Source organism: Danio rerio, chromosome 2, assembly GCF_049306965.1.
Source record: "Danio rerio strain Tuebingen ecotype United States chromosome 2, GRCz12tu, whole genome shotgun sequence".
Taxonomy (NCBI): domain Eukaryota; kingdom Metazoa; phylum Chordata; class Actinopteri; order Cypriniformes; family Danionidae; genus Danio; species Danio rerio.
In genome coordinates this window covers 6536095-6552778 of record NC_133177.1, presented here as the reverse complement: position 1 = coordinate 6552778, position 16684 = coordinate 6536095, and the positions used below count along the sequence as shown (strand labels likewise).

Here is a 16684-nt window from a genome sequence, read left to right as displayed (position 1 = left end):
CAACAACGCTGAATCCTCAACCTTTTTGCAAGGTTGGTGCAACGTTGTAGGAAGGTCGCTACGTTGAGGCAACGTTGTGTGTTTGTTGGGTATATGTTTTACAGAGCCCTTCCAACTGCAACCCAGTACTGGGAAACATCCGTACACACTTACTCACACTCATACACTACGATCAACTGAACACGGGGAGAACAAACATGCAAACTCCACACAGAAATGCCAACTGGTGGTGCCAGAGCAGACTCGAACCAGCGACCTTCTTGCTGTGAAGTGGCAGTGCTAGTGACAGAGTGGAGGGGGATCAGATAATTGTATGTCATATAATGGAATTGTAACTTAATAACACACTGGTTTAAGGTTTGATTGTGGTTAAAACATTTTAATAGTTCTCAATTAGACGTTGTCGTGCAACAAAGCAGGAGTTATTATGGAAACAGGAGGCCAATAAGACTGCTGTTTTAATAAGATTGGTTTGCCTTGCTTCGAAACCACGAGTGATTGGTAGAGTTTTAAAAACAATTCCCCCTCAGCAACCTTTGAAGTGATTTCCTATTAAAAGACACGATTTTACCTCAGACATGTCTTTTCATCCGTGATCACGTCGCTGTTGCAGTTTTTTTGCTACATATTTGCTTTATTATATTGACTTTATTAACGGCTTCACAATGTTTTTCTACCCTACTGTGCTCAATCATCGGACTGGGCGATTTGCCACGATATGGTAAGTTTTCATTTCTTTATGAGTCATCAAATGTTTGACAACAGGTAGGCCTATATGTTCACTGTATAGCTAGACTTGTCGCATTAATCAATATATTGACGTATCTCTCAACATACGGACATGACCTCAATAATGTTTGGTAATGCAATATACACTCACCGGCCACTTTATTAGGTACGCCTGTCCAACTGCTCGTTAACGCAAATTTCTAATCAGGCAATCACACATGGCAGCAACTCAATGCATTTAGGCATGTAGGCATGGTCAAGCAGACGATCTGCTGCAGTTCAAACCGAGCATCAGATTAGGGAAGAAGGGTGATTTTAAGTGACTGTGAACGTGAGATGGTTATTGGTGTTTTAGAAACTGCTGATCTAGTTACTGGGATTATCACGCACAAGCATCTCTAGGGTTTACAGAGAATGGTCTGAAAAAGAGAAAATATCCAGTGAGCGGCAGTTCTGTGTGCGCAAATGCCTTGATGCCAGAGGTCAGAGGAGAATGGCCAGACTGGTTAACTCAAATAACCACTTGTTACAACCGAGGTATGCAGAAGAGCATCTCTGAATGCACAAGTCCAACCTTGAGGTGGATGGGCTACAGCAGCAGAAGACCACATCGGGTGCCACTCCTTTCAGCTAAGAACAAGAAACTGAGGCTATATATATATATATATATATATATATATATATATATATATATATATATATATATATATATATATATATATATATATATATAATGTACATGTATTGTTATTGTCATATAATGGATGGGATAAAATGGTCTTCAAATGACAATATTATTGTTTATCGGTCGCAATATACTGTACAACAAAAATAGATATTAATAGTTTGTTAAAAGGTCATATAATTTTAATAAGTCTAACTTTATAATGGAGGCAACTCTATTAATAGCCTAACTAACCACATGATTTCAATACAATTTGTGCAGTATGGTATGATGATGATAAAAATATCACAGATTACTGCTCTAAAATAACTTATTTTTAAATGTCTGAGTAAAAAACAAGAACTTTTCCCCCATTGCACACAATTTATTTCATTTTAGGAAACGTTCATAATATTTTGAACAGTAAACATGTCAAGCTAAATAATTAAAATAAATCATTGACTACTGCTAACTTCATCAAGCACAGATTTCTTAACAAAACATAAAAAAAAAACTTTCACATAAACCTTAGGAAAGATATAACAGAACATTTTTGTGGTTTTAAAACCTTTACTTTTCCAAACCGCAGTAAACCTTGAAACCGGTTATCGTTCCATGCCTAGTCGAGTTACAACTGAACTTATGTTGTTTCTTTCAAATGCAGTTCCTGAATGTTAATAATAGATGTAAAAACTTTTGTGTTTAGGTTGGCTGCCACTAAAGGACGAAAGATAAGTCGGAGAGATCTACTCAAAGTCAATGTCCATAACACCTGGTTAGTGGCCCTTTCTATTCAATTAAGAATAAAGCATTTATGAAAGACTGGTCAGATGCATTATCACATTTCAAAATCAACAACATGCGTGGGTTTATTCGACACAGGCCTTAAAGCTAAAGAGTTTATATACCATGTCGTCGTAGTATTTTAAATATGTTCTGGAAATTTTCCCATTGTCTTCTTTCACCCACCCAATGTTCTTTAAACATTTCGGCTTGGCTGTTAGAATGTTCTTCCATTTTACTTTTTTAGCCTAATTACAAATGAAACATTAATATTATTTTATTTTCGATGGGTCTGAAACTAGTAACATTCAACTGAAACATTTTAGAAAAAGAGAAGAAAAAACAATGTAGTGGGGACACGGTCGCTCAGTGGTTAGCACTGTCAGTCACCTCACAGCAAGAAGGTCACTGGTTTGAGTCCCGGCTGGGTCTGTTGGCATTTCTGTGTGGAGTTTGCATGTTTTCCCCATGTTGACTTGGGTTTCCTCCGGGTGCCCAGGTTTCCCATGTCCAAAGACATTTGCTATAGGTGAATTGAATACACTTGCCCGTAGTGTATGAGTGTGAATGAGTGTGTATGGATGTTTCCTAGTACTAGGTTGCGGCTGAAAGGGCATCCACTGTGTAAAACATATGCTGGATAAGTTGGCGGTTCATTCCGCCGTGGCAATTCCTGATGAATAAAGGGACTAAGCTGAAGAAAAATGAATGAATAAATCAAATTATTTGACAAAAAGTCATGAAAAAAAAGATTTTTGTTACACAAACTAATTGTAGTCAGGATTTAACATTTTTTGGATATACAAAGTATAACATAATACCTTTAGTTAATTTGTCTCAAGTAAGTTAAGATCTGAAACATTTCAGATCATAGTATCATTTAATCTGTTTAACCCCAAATTGTCACAATTGTGTTTTACAGCAACGACATCATGGATTTCGTGTTGGTCAGAGTCCCGCCCCCTATGGCAGGATTGCCCCGCCCCCGTTTCTCCCTGTACCTCTCCTCTCAGCTGCAGTATGGAGTCGTGCTGGTCTTCCACAGACAGTGTGAATTTTTATTAGGTTGGTTTTGCTGTAAAATCAGGGTGAATGGTGTTTTTGAGGGTTAAAATATTTAATAATAAACTCATTTTATACATTATATTGATTAATGAGCAATATCACACTCGTAGCAGTGCGATAAGGCTGTATATAAGTACTGGTGGGAGTGCCTTAGCGTCCCAACAGTGCTGATATACAGCCATATCGCACTGCTACGAGTGTGATATTGCGTTTATACAACAGTTAAACGGCACAATCATGTATATAATTAAGAAAATCAAACACGGAGAGTCTAAAAACCCCTTTTTATTAGGAACTACTTTCTTCCGCATTCATTCACATCTGCAGCTGACGTCAAAACAGCAGAAGCCGTTATTAGTTCACCAACCTCACTATAGAGCTAGTGTTTGAATGACTCTCTGTAATTTACCCTGAAAAAAGCACCACAATCACTACCAGACTGCGTTAATCATCTTTGGTCTACTACACTATGGCAGGCAAATGGCCGCCGACGAGCTCTCTCAGAAATTGTAAATATTTTAAAATTGGCACTATTTCTACAAGTAAACTGCATAGTTGCAATCTAAACAACTACATTCTCGACTAAAAAAAGCTTCAAAAGTACATTTTGTTGTCAAACAGCAGTAATATTTGTCAAACTGTAGTGTCTCTCTGCTTGTTGCTGGCTGTATGTGGGCGGAGTAATACACAAAGGTGAAGGGTGAAGAGACCTTTGTGTAATGTTACTGGCAGAATATCACACGGCTATCAGCCAATCAGATTCAAGAACCAGACAGAACTGTTGTATAAATATTAATAAAACATTCAAAAGCATCACAGGCTCATTCTGAAGACATAGCCCTATATACATTTCTGGAGATTGCAAATTATGTAGCCAGAAGTATGTATGGCTGTATTTCGTCTTTAAAACGAACAATACGGGGCGGTAAGATGCCGTTCCGTTTCACACCATGGGCTGACTGCTTACCTCTGTTTGGACGGCTTTGCATGAAGGTCGACTGACTGGAGACACAGAGAGGAGTTGACCACGACAACGAGGTTCGAGTTCCAGAAAGCGGGCAAAAATAAAATAAACAAGGAAATAACGGTGAGAATGTGGTAAAATCAGAAAACGTAGTAAAATCAGTTAAGGGCTTTTCTTTTTCTGGATTGCTTTTTAAAACACTATCGATTGGGTTTTGGGAAGTGGGTGGGTCAATCAGTGCTTTTGAAAACACTATTGGTTGGGGTTAAGCCTCCTTTCCACTGCCTACGACATGCAATAGACCGGAAGTTATTCATTTGCAATGGAAAGTAGTCCGGGAGCTGCGTGGAGTTCCGATCATCTCCGTATGCAGAAAATTCGGATCAGAATTGAGCTGCGGATCCGCTGAAATATTTGAACTCCTTTGACTAGACCATAAGCGACCGGTCGACCGGATGTGATGTATTCCAGTGTTGTACAAGCAGGTTCATGCGCGCAAGATGTGAAATAGGAGTTTATTAGGTTATTTTTTTTAAGTTTTTCAGAAAAAGTCTGTATAAAAAAAAAATCTGTTCATAAATGTAAGTAATAAAGTAATACAAATTAAATTTTTTAATGTTTCCACATTCCCTCCAATATTTTTAGCAGTCTATGAGTTTATAGTATTCATTCACTTTTTCAACCACTGTGAAAGCAGAGAATAAAGGCTTTTGCTTTTGCACTCCTTTATTTCGGACACTGCGAGAACAGCTTCTCTCCCATGGTGCACGTCAGAACTGAAAATACTTTGCGACTGCCACAAGAGAGCGTATTCCGACAGTTGTGTCCAAATGTTGTGTGCAGTGGAAAGACAGCTTTAGGGAAGGAGGAGGGTGGGTCAGTCAGTCAGTAAGTCAGTTAGTCAGTCGACAGCATCCTCTGGTGGATTTACATGAGAAGAGCCAACGGGAATGGCACTCACAAGAGAAATTTGAGATCTCCAAAAACGTACACAGTCATCTCTGGTGGATTCGTGAAAACAAAAAAATTTAGCTCCTTGGATGTATTTGGCGCTCTCCAGATATGTAAATAACGGTACGTTTTCAGAATGAGCCTAGGTTGTTCAAAGGATACTGATTTAAACTGCCAAAAATACCAATACAACCTTAACCCAAATCGGGTAAAATATGGACTAACCCAAATATTCGGTTAAATTTTGTCAAATGTATTTAATAAAAAAATAAATAATCTAACAGTTGATTTAACCAGTATTACACTCAGAATAGGGCTGAAATAACCCAGCATTTATTTAGAGTGAATGTTTTTGTGTTGTTTTGACTGTTTTACTGCAATAGATTGTTAATGTTTCCTCAGAGGACACTCAGGGGGCGATTGACAAGCTGCTTCGTCTAAACCGAAAGGCTAACATTGATTTGATGGAGGAGGATACCAGGTCAGGTGTTATATTATCATTCATGCATGCTTCTTTATGAACATCTTTCACATTGTTAGGATTTAAACATATGCCGATATTCATTCATTCATTTCCTTCAGCTTAGTCCCCTATTTATCAGGGGGTCGCCACAGCGGAATGAACCGCTAACTATGAAAACACCCTTACACTCTCAAATTCACACACACACTCATACACTACGGCCAATTTTAGTTCATCCAATTCACCTACAGCGCATGTCTTTGGACCACCCGGAGAAAACTCACAGCAACACGGGGAGAACATGCAAACTCCACACAGAAATGCCTTCTGGCCCAGCTGAGGCTCGAACCAATAAGCTTCTTGCTGTGAGGCGACAGTGCTAACCACTGAGCCAACTGTAACACCAGTTCACCAGTATATTAACACCAGTATCCTTTTGAAAGGAACTAGCATAAATATTAATTCTTTTAACGTCATGATGTTTATGTATCCCACATTTGAAGTATTTTATTAGCATGTTGTGAACGGTTAAATTAAGCATGTGGTTAATAAAAAATCAAACAGTGTTACAGTTAAAAGCAAGCAAAATGCACAGTTTTGATATACAATATTAGGTTAGCGCAGTGTTTCTCAACCATGTTCCTGGAGGACCACCAGCTCTGCACATTTTCCATGTCTCCTTAACCAAACACACCTGATTCAGAGCATCGGCTCATTAGCAGAGATTGAAACACCTGTAATGAATGTGACAGACAAAGGAGACATCAGAACATGCAGTGCTGGTGGTCCTCTAGAAACGTGGTTGAGAAACACTGGGTTAGCGCAATTCAGAATATAATAAGTGACATTCAAAACTTAATTTACTCCTTCTTCTCAGGCAAAGTCACATGATCCCAGATGCTGTTGCCTTATTTGATGAGACCGAGGGTGCGAGAGATCCGTTCTTTGGGATCATGGAGTACGGACTGCCAAGTCCAAGCAGCTTAATACAGGTGCATGTTACTCAGAATTTCAAAGAAGCACTGACGTTTTTGTTTGTGCACTGCCCTTCAAAAGTTTGGGACGACTGAGTTAGTTAGTTAGTCATTTATTTAAAAGGCATACTTTAATAATTGAGGAAGCAGTAAACTGAAAACTTAAGATAACGATAATGTTTTGAAGTTATTAAAATTAAAATTTCAGTTTTATTTTAGATTTTTTGAATATTATTTCAAGAGTTCACACTTAGCTGATGATTGATAAAGCTTGTTTGGCATGCTGTCCCGGGAGAGAGCCCTGAGCTCATGAGATCCTTGCGCCCTGGGCTCCCTCCCATTTGCAGTGCGAGAGGGGAGTTTGAGCTCAGGTAGATCTCGATAGACTCCCCAACTTATTTCTGGCTAAATAGATTGGCTAAGAAGAGGGGGGGGGTTCTTCAAGACAAAGGTACTGAGATAAGAAAACTCTGGTTATTTATAGTGAGTTGGGAGTCATATGATTGGTGAATCAGTCGTGAGCTGATGCGGGACCAACTGTGAGCAATCATAAGCATGTGATCCTCTCGAAAATAGTTTATAAATAAACTTCACTTAATCGTCCTAAAAATGTATCTGTAGCTCATTTTCCTTCGGCTTAGTCTTGACTAGATAAGTCCCAACTTATCCAGCATATGTTTTGCACAGCGGATGCCTTTACAGCTGCAACCTAGTACTGGGAAACATCCATACACACTCATTCACTCACATACACTACGGCCAATTTAGTTTACCCAGTTCCTCTATAGTGCATTTCTTTGGACTGTGGGGGAAAGCGGAGCACCCGGAAGAAACCCATGCGAACACAGGGAGAACATGCAAACTCCACACTGAAATGCCAACTGGCCCAGCCAGGACTCAAACCAGCATCCTTCTTGCTGTGAGGTGACAGTTCTAACCACTGAGCCACCGTGTCACTAACCCGTATCTGTAGTTTTCTACAAATAAAGTATATTAAGCAGCACAGCTATTTTCAACATGTTTCTTGAGCAGCAAATCAGCATCTTGTCTGTCTTGTCTTGTCATTTGTCATCAGAGAAATAATTTTTAGGATATATTTAAATAACTGAGGCCTTAGCTAAAGAAAAAACAATCTTAATGACTCTTAATGACTAAACGTTTAAAGGTATTGTTGGTATTTCTACCTGTGATCTGTCATTATACACTTCTCAAAAAATAAAAGGAACACTAAATAACGCACTCTAGATCTGAATGAATGGAATATTCATATTAAATACTTTGTTCTTTACATAGTTGAATGTTCTGACAACAAAATCACTCAGAAAAAATCAATGGAAATCAGATTTATGAACTCATGGAGGTCTGGATTTGGAGTCACACTCAAAATTAGATATTACTAGATATTTTTAGATTTGACTAGATATTTTTCCAGACACTGGTATTCAGCTTAAAGTTACATTTAACTAGGTTAATTAGGTAAGCATTAGGCAAGTTATCGAATAACGATGGCTTGTTCTGTAGAAAATCAAAAAAAAGTTAGCTTAAGAGGCTAATAATATTGACCTAAAAATGGTTTTAAAAAAATTAAAAACTGCTTTTATTCTAGCTGAAATAAAACAAATAAGACTTTCTCCAGAAGAAAAAATATTATCAGAATCAGTTTTATTGCCAAGTGTGCTTCACAAACACAAGGAATTTGTTTTGGCTAAAGGAAATACTGTGAAAAATTCTTTGCTCTGTTGAACATCATTTTTGAAATATAAAAAAATTACAATTTTTACTTCAACTGTATTTAACAATGTTCTAGTGGTTTTTAGATTAGGTTTTACATATTGTGCCTTTGAACAAGAGTTTTGCTAGTCATATGTAGTCTAATCTCCTACACTGTGGTTTAGAGACGAGAAAAGGTTTTACTAGAGTCTGTCCCGCCTGCTAGAGAGCCATCGCCACCTTCAGATGGTGAGCACTTCATAATTCACACTAAAATATAAATAAAGAAATCAAGAGTTCAGATGCAAAAGCCCTCGAAATGCAAAGGGCTTAAAAAAAATTAAATTAGCACATTTTTTCAGCCTCCTATGTTTATGATCAGTTATTTCACTTTAAAGGCAATGAAAATAACAAATTCATTATCACAAAACTGAAGTAACTGGTCGCAAACACTGGATCCTGAAAAATTTAGCTTTTTCTTTGAAAAATACTCATTTTAGAAGATAATTTCATACAACACTCAGAGGCTTTTGTATCTGAACTCCTCAAATATAAAAATTGTACATATTTTAAAGCTTCTTCTTCTGTCTGCAGGCATCACGGCGAGCCAGGAGTCCATCACTCTGACAGAACCAGAGCCACTCATCATGCCTGAGCCACAGGTACATCCAACCCAGGCTCATTATTGAGACATACCCCTGTATAGTTTTCTGAAGAGTGTGGAATACGTCCCAGGAGATACATTTTTGAAGTTTTTGTTTCCACGAATCCACCTGAGGCTGCTGTGTACGCTTTCAGATCTCAAATTTCTTACACCAGTGCCATTCGCCCCTGCTGTTCTCGCGTAAATCCACTAGAGGCTGCTGTCAAATGACTGACTGACCGACTGATTCCACCACCCACCCACTTCCCTAAACCGAACCGATAGTGTTTTCAAAAGCAACGCAAAAAAAGAAGAGCCCCCTGATTTTTACCACGTTTTCAGATCTTTACATGTTCTCACCTTGTTATTTACTTATTTATTTAATTTTTAGCCTTTTGTCTTACCTTCTTCTTGGAACCATTCTTCGCCAGACTCGAACCCCTTTGTTGTGGTTAACTCCACGTCTCAAGACTGAAAATTTATACGCCTAGCCACTGAGCAATTTGGTAATAGCAGAAAAGCCGTGCACATGGAGGTAAGCAGTCAGCTAGTAAGCACGAAAAGAAACATCGTCATACCGCCCCGTAGCATTCATTTGAAAGAAGAAATGCACACATACGTACCTCTGGCTACATAATTCGCCCTCTCCAGAAATGTATACAGGGCTAAATGTTCACAATGACCCTGTTTTGGATACATCTGTCCATCCGTCCAATCTCCATCACTACTATTGGAAATCCAGTTATGCATCCAGATCTCTGTCTGTCCTGACTGTTTCAGTTTGAAGGAGCAGATCTGCAGGAGGCCAACATGATCGAACTACTGCTGGAGCAGCCGGATCACTTTCTTGAGCGTGAGTAATGTCGACGTGCTGGTTTCACTCAAACCCGTAATCAGGGGCTGCAATTATCCAGGATACAGATACAGCTTATACTCGCTCAAACCGCCCACACAACAAAATTTCATATCAAGAAAGTTTCGCTGATTTTTTTGTGAAAACTTTATTTCTGAATGTTCTCCTCTGTATGTTTTTAAGGGGACCTATTATGTAAAAATCACTTTTATAAGAGATTTAAGCACAGCTGTGTGGCAACAGTATGTGAATATAAACAGCTTCTTGTAGAAAAAATGTTTAAATCTATATTTTTATAAACACACTCGATAAAAACAGTCTGCAGAAACACTTCGATTGACATTTTCCCTTTCTACATGTCATCCGAGGCGGAAAGCCCCGCCCATCATTAGCATAGACAGACCCTGCCAATAGGGCTCATTCAGACCAAAGGAGTCTTTGCTTGCACAAAAACACCTGATGGGTTTTAAAAAGGTGCAGTGTAATGCGAGATCCACTTGATACGATATTATAAACAGGGCTTGGCATAAACTTTTTTGATCACCAGCCTCTGTGGCTAGTAGCTGTACAATGTTACTAGCCACTCAGCATTTTGACTAGCCACAATTTTGTTGTTGGGAAAATATATTTTATACGCATAAATTTGGCTTTTTATATGCTAAATTACTTGATATAGATTTTGTGTTCTGTCCACATGCCTCTTCATTCATTTAACTTTTTGTGCTGTGCATGAGCTTGCTCAGTGAACATGAGCAAATAGCTCATGGTTTCATAGTGTGACATTACAATTTGTTTTTATTTCACAAGACCTTTCAGGGATCAAAATGATGGATTTACCCAATTTATTTCTGACCGCACCAAAAATAAATAAATAGTTATTTCTTAGCCACAATATTTAAATGTGTCAAAACAAGCAAAATATAGCTGTATATTTTTTATTTAACTAAACATTTCTTTAAAAATAATGATTGACACTTAAAAAAATAAATATTGTAGTTAATCACCAGTTACTACCAAGCGGCAACCTCCCGCTCTCGCTCAGGAAGCCAATACGGAAGTAACTAAAACTGCAATTCATCTGAAATTCTGCTAGTCCGGGCCGCAATGGCTCCAAAATAGAGCAAATTTCAATTGAGCCCACTGTTAGAATGGCCAACTTTACAGCAGAAAAAAAGGTGTTTACAGCCTGGTACAAAAAAAGATTTTGGTTAATACAGGTAATATTACCCTTCATGACAACTGTGAGTTTTTATAACTCATCCGTTTACTTTATATTAAGTTATATTAAGTTTGCATAATTAAGGGCGTGGTCACTTGAGTGACAGCTAGGTCTCGTTGGTCGCCGTCACGTCACCTCAGCTGAATCCTGCAGATTAGCCACTGAACTCGGCTTATTTATCGTATTTCTGTGTTGTTTTATGTGGCTTTACACAGTCGACTGCCTTTTGGACTTGTTTCCTACAATTATTAGATGGCATGGCATGCTGAGTGCACTTAATTGTGCTCACAAACCATTCATGTGGCCTCCGTTTCCCATGTGAGTAAAGTTATATACTTATATACCATCTCTATACATGTATTTGTTTTATTTAAGATCATTTATCGTTTATATTTATATTTAGAGCTGTAATGCACTTCAGAATCTGTCAGATTGATTAGCTGTGGGCTCTAGAACAGTCATCTGAAGCGTTATCATACAGTGTTATGCTGGATTTCATCAATAGTCTTACATTAACTAACACAGACTGTATCTGAAGTGTTTGGAAGTAATTCGCGTTTTCCTCCTGTTGAAAAACGTCATAAGAACAATGTTTAGTGGCTCAATGTGTTACAGCAGTGTTTTTAAAAGTCTAAACACTTTATTGATATAGTGTACAACCAAGCACAAGTGGTCAGAATACAAACGAGTCACAGGTGATAAAGTATTAAGCGTTCTCCCAAAGTAAAGTGTGTCTGAACCAGGTCCAAGCTAAATGCCAGCAGGTGTCTGTAGCTCCGCCCACTCTCCGCCTCTTTGCCCATGTTTGGTATCCCGCCGTAGATGTGATGACGCGCGAACAAAATGGCGACGGTTGGCTGCGCCTACTTGTGGCTTCTTTTGCGCTCTTTAGAAACCTATGGGTGACGTCACGGATCCTACGTCCATATATTTTACAGTCTATGGTTACTACACATAAATGTGGGGTTAATTTCCCATTAAGTAAATGTTATTGTAACAAATGCTAATTAAACCATATTAACAAATATTACGGGCGAAGCAGTGGGCAGTAGGTACAGCAAGAAGGTCCCTGGGTCGCTGGTTCGAACCTCAGCTCAGCTGGTGTTTCTGTGTGGAGTTTGCATGTTCTCCCTGTGTAGATTTTAGCTGCGGAGGGTTAGACAGACACTTTCACTAGCCACTTTGGCTGGTTGAAAATCAGTTTTAAATTGTAGTTTCCTTAAAAGCAGGGTTCGACAATAAGGACGGCCCAATATGCGTACAAAGGCGGTCAAAAAGCAGCACGACTGACAAAAATAACTGTGTTCGAGAGAGCAAAAGTAAGCAGGTGAATGCCAAATGAGAGGATGATCAGCTGATGTGATGCACGCAACTATTTAACTGTCGCCACAGCAGAATGAATCGCCAACTTATTCAGCACATTTTTACACAGCGGATGCCCTTCAAGCCATCTCTGGGAAACATCCACACACATACTCATACACTACCGACAATTTAGCCTACCCAATTCACCTGTACCATATGTCTTTGGACTGTGGGGGAAACCGGAGCACCCAGAGGAAACCCACGCCAACATGGGGAGAACATTCAAACACCACACAGAAACGCCAACTGACCCACCCAAGGCTCAAACCAGCCACTTCTTGCTGTGAGGCGACAGTGCTAACCACTGAGGCATCGTGTCACCCCTATAAATTATTTAAAACATCATAAATTGTTTTAACCTTAATATATTTTATTAGCCCACGTCTAGATTTACTGTCGTCTAGAACCATCAATGCTAGGAAAAGCCCAGATATGGTGCTCAGCGGTTTCTGTCATGTTGTTTTATAAGACTCAGATTTGAGAAGGGAATGTGCTTTTGCAGGTGAAGATGAGAGACAGATGGAGATAGACAGAGACAGAGAGCGAACAGAGGAGGACAGAGAGCTGATGGTGTCTGAGGAAAGAGAGCTGGAGAGAGCGGCTCTGGAGAGAGAGACAGCCAGAGATCTGACAATATCAGCCTCTTTAGATCTGTATGTAGAGAGAATTACACAATCTCACATTTACACTTTAATTGGTGAACAAACGATTCAAAAAATGTCTCATGTTTGGAAAAAAAAAGAGCTTGAAGGATATTACGTTCCTGTGAAAATCCAAACCATAAACACATAATCCCTTTTGGTTTGTTAAGTTAGCATTTTTAACCAAATTTGAGTTGTGAACACCATTTCACAGATGTTGAAAATCTTATTAATCTTATTAATCTAAAATTAATCTTATTGAAAATATATGAAAAAAAATTATATATATATATATATACAGTTGAAGTCAGAATTATTAGCCCCCCTGTTTATTTTTCCCCGAATTTTTGTTAAACGGAGAGCAGATTTTTTCAACAAATATCTAAACACAATAGTTTTAATAACTCACCTCTAATAACTGATTTATTTTATCTTTGCCATGATGACAGTAAATAATATTTTACTAGATATTTTTCAAGACACTTCTATACAGCTTAAAGTGACATTTAAAGGCTTAACTAGGTTAATTAGGTTAACTAGGCAGGTTAGGGTAATTAGGCAAGTCATTGTATAATGATGGTTTGTTCTGTAGGCTATAGAGAAAAAAAATTGCTTAAAGGGGCTAATAATTTTGTCCCTAAAACGGTTCATAAAAAATTTAAAGCTGCTTTTATTCTAGCCGAAATAAAACAAATAAGACTTTCTCCAGAAGGAAAAATATTATCAGACATACTGTGAAAATTTCCTTGCTCTGTTCAACATAATTTAGGAAATATTTAAAAAAGAAAAACAATTAAAAGGGGGCTAATAAATTCTGACTTCAACTGTATATATATATATATATATATATATATATATATATATATATATATACAGTTGAAGTCAGAATTATTAGCCCCCCTGATTTATTAGCCCCCTGTTTATTTTTTTCACCAATTTCTCTTTAACGGTGAGATTTTTTCAACACATTTCTAAACACAATAGTTTTGAGAACTCATTTCTAAGAACTGATTTATTTGATCTTTGTCATGATAACAGTAAATAATATTTGACTAGATATTTTCAAGACACTTATATAGAGCTTAAAGTGACATTTAAAGGCTTAACTAGGTTAATTAGGTTTACTAGGCAGGTTAGGGTAATTGGGCAAGTATTATTGTATAATGGTTGTGTAGACTATGAAAAATGTAGACTATTGAAAAATATTAGCTTAAAGGGACTAATAATGTTGTCCTTAAAATGGTGTTTAAAAATTGAAAACTGCTTTTAATCTAGCCGAAATAAAACAAAAAACACTTTCTCCAGAAAAAAAATATTATCAGACGTACTGTAAAAATTGTCCTTGCCCTGTTAAACATATTTTGGGAAATATTAAAAAAAGAGAAAAAAAATCAAAGGGGGGCTAAAAATTCTGACTTCAACTGTACATATATATATATATATATATATATATATATATATATATATATTTATATATATACATACATTTTTCAACTAGACTTTAACAATTAGAAACTAACCCAGGCTATGTGTGTAACAGATATGTGCCCAGGGCTACATTTTTGCGAGCACAGAAATATGTTCCTTGTATGGGATAAAATTCCTGCCTAAATTTTTGCGGACAGATAAATAATGTGTGTAAATAAAAAAAATTGAAATTGTTTGTAAAATTATAACACGCAGAAGTGAAAACTAAACTAAGAAACAACGAGGTACCAAAAGATAATGAGCATAAATCAAAAATGAAAATGTGCTTGGCTAGAGGAGCAACTGTCAAACTCGACTAGTGGACCAATGATGATGATGCTGAAACCTGCCCGTGATTTAAATGAAAGTCAAATAGCATCTTTTGGAAATTCAACCACAGAATGTGGGAACAAGAGCGAAGAGGAAAAGACCGTGAGCACACAAAACATCCAAATATGAGCAGATCAACATTTTGTCTAATTGCGTTTTCATTTTTGATTCACACTCATTGGGCCTTCTCATACACCCGGCGCAATAAAGGGCAAGATGAGAATGGCGTGATTTGTTGCTATTTTCAGACCAGCGCAACAGTAATTTTCACGTTTTGCGCCTCATTGTTTAAATAGCAAGTCCATAGACTCATGAGTGTTCCAGTCTATAAAAGACGCTCATTGCGCATCTGCAATCCTTCCAACTGTTTACATACAATAGTATAGATGCCAATGAATCTTAAGTCATACACATCTAGAAGAAGAAGCCATCTGCATTGTAAGATGGATATTGATTACATTTCTGAGACCAACTATCCCTGTAACGTCATGATTTTTCAGTGCACAAATCACCGGTGCATCAAGTCAGGATGCTGTTCTGCTCCCCGAGGAGGATTTGGGGCTGCCCATGGAGATGCCTGTGATAGAAGAAAGAGAAAAGACCCCCGTATCCGCGCCTGTGCCCATACCATCACCTCCACCTGAAGAGGAAACAGGGGTTGAACCAAGGAGACAGCAGGCGGTGGGAGAAAGAAGCCCTCGTCTAGAGGTGTGTGACATTGGGAAACGTCTCTTTGGTGTACTGTATGTCAAATCAAATCAGATCAGATCAGATAAAAGCAGATCATATCAAATCAAATCAGCTCAGATCAAATCAGATCAGATCAAATTAGATAAAATCAGATCAAATCAAATTAGATCAGATCAGATCAAATTAGATCAAATCAGATCAAATTAGATCAGATCAGATCAGATAAAAGCAGATCAGATCAAATCAAATTAGATCAGATCAGATCAAATTAGATCAAATCAGATCAAATCAAATTAGATCACATCAGATCAGATCAAATCAGCTCAGATCAAATCGGATCAATTCATCTCAGATCAGATCAGATCAAATCAGCTCAGAGATCAAATCAAATCAGCTCAGATCAAATCAGATTAGATCAAATCAGCTCAGATCAAATAAACTCAAATCAAATCAAATTAGATCAAATCAGATCAAATCAGCTCAGATCAAATCAGATTAGATCAAATCAGCTCAGATCAAATCAACTCAAATCAGATCAAATCATATCAAATCAACTCAGATCAGATCAAATCAGCTCAGATCAAAACAGATCAAATCAAATTAGATCAAACAAGATCAGATCAAATCAGATAAAATCAAATTAGATCAGATCAGCTCAGATCAAATCAGATCAAATCAAATTGGATCAAATCAGATCAAATCAAATTAGATCAAATCAGTTCAAATCAAATTTGATCAAATCAGATCAGCTCAGATCAAATCGGATCAAATCACCTCAGATCGAATCAGATCAAATCAGATCAAATCAACTCAGATCAAATCAGATCAAATCAGATCAAATCAACTCAGATCAAATCAGATCAAATCAAATTAGATCAAATCAAATCATATCACATCAGCTCAGATCAAATCATATCAAATCAGATCAGATCAAATCAGATCAGATCAAATCAGCTCAGATCAGATCAAATCAGCTCAAATCAAATCAGGCCTTTATTTGTCACATACACTTTCGTATAGTGAAATTGAAGGGATGGGAACAGGGGATATGGATACAATCCGATGAGTGCGGGCAGCCAACTGGTCCTGCAGCCATGGAGGCGCCGATCCAATCCCGCCCACTCCCCTCATGGGTAAAAACACACAAAGCGTTTGGATGAGGGGATACTTTGT

The 16684-nt window shown here is 37.7% G+C and overlaps 1 protein-coding gene across 12 annotated transcripts in view; it reads left to right on the top strand.

Annotated features, from left to right (window-relative positions):
• Positions 1-16684, top strand: part of LOC141377738 (meiotic recombination protein REC8 homolog) — a 63971-nt gene that overhangs the window by 30956 nt on the left and 16331 nt on the right. For 5 of the 12 annotated variants that reach the window (XM_073922916.1, XM_073922913.1, XM_073922914.1 and 2 more), the window contains exons 2-10: positions 2100-2168; positions 3099-3241; positions 5559-5637; positions 6497-6611; positions 8489-8552; positions 8898-8965; positions 9727-9799; positions 12886-13036; positions 15322-15529. In XM_073922916.1, coding sequence (XP_073779017.1) covers positions 3109-3241; positions 5559-5637; positions 6497-6611; positions 8489-8552; positions 8898-8965; positions 9727-9799; positions 12886-13036; positions 15322-15529 — 891 coding nt within the window. In that variant the 5' untranslated portion in view covers positions 2100-2168; positions 3099-3108. Of the gene's footprint in view, positions 722-2099; positions 2169-3098; positions 3242-5558; positions 5638-6496; positions 6612-8488; positions 8553-8897; positions 8966-9726; positions 9800-12885; positions 13037-15321; positions 15530-16684 lie in introns of all 12 variants that reach the window. The other 7 variants (XM_073922903.1, XM_073922912.1, XM_073922920.1 and 4 more) reach the window with 7 other exon arrangements.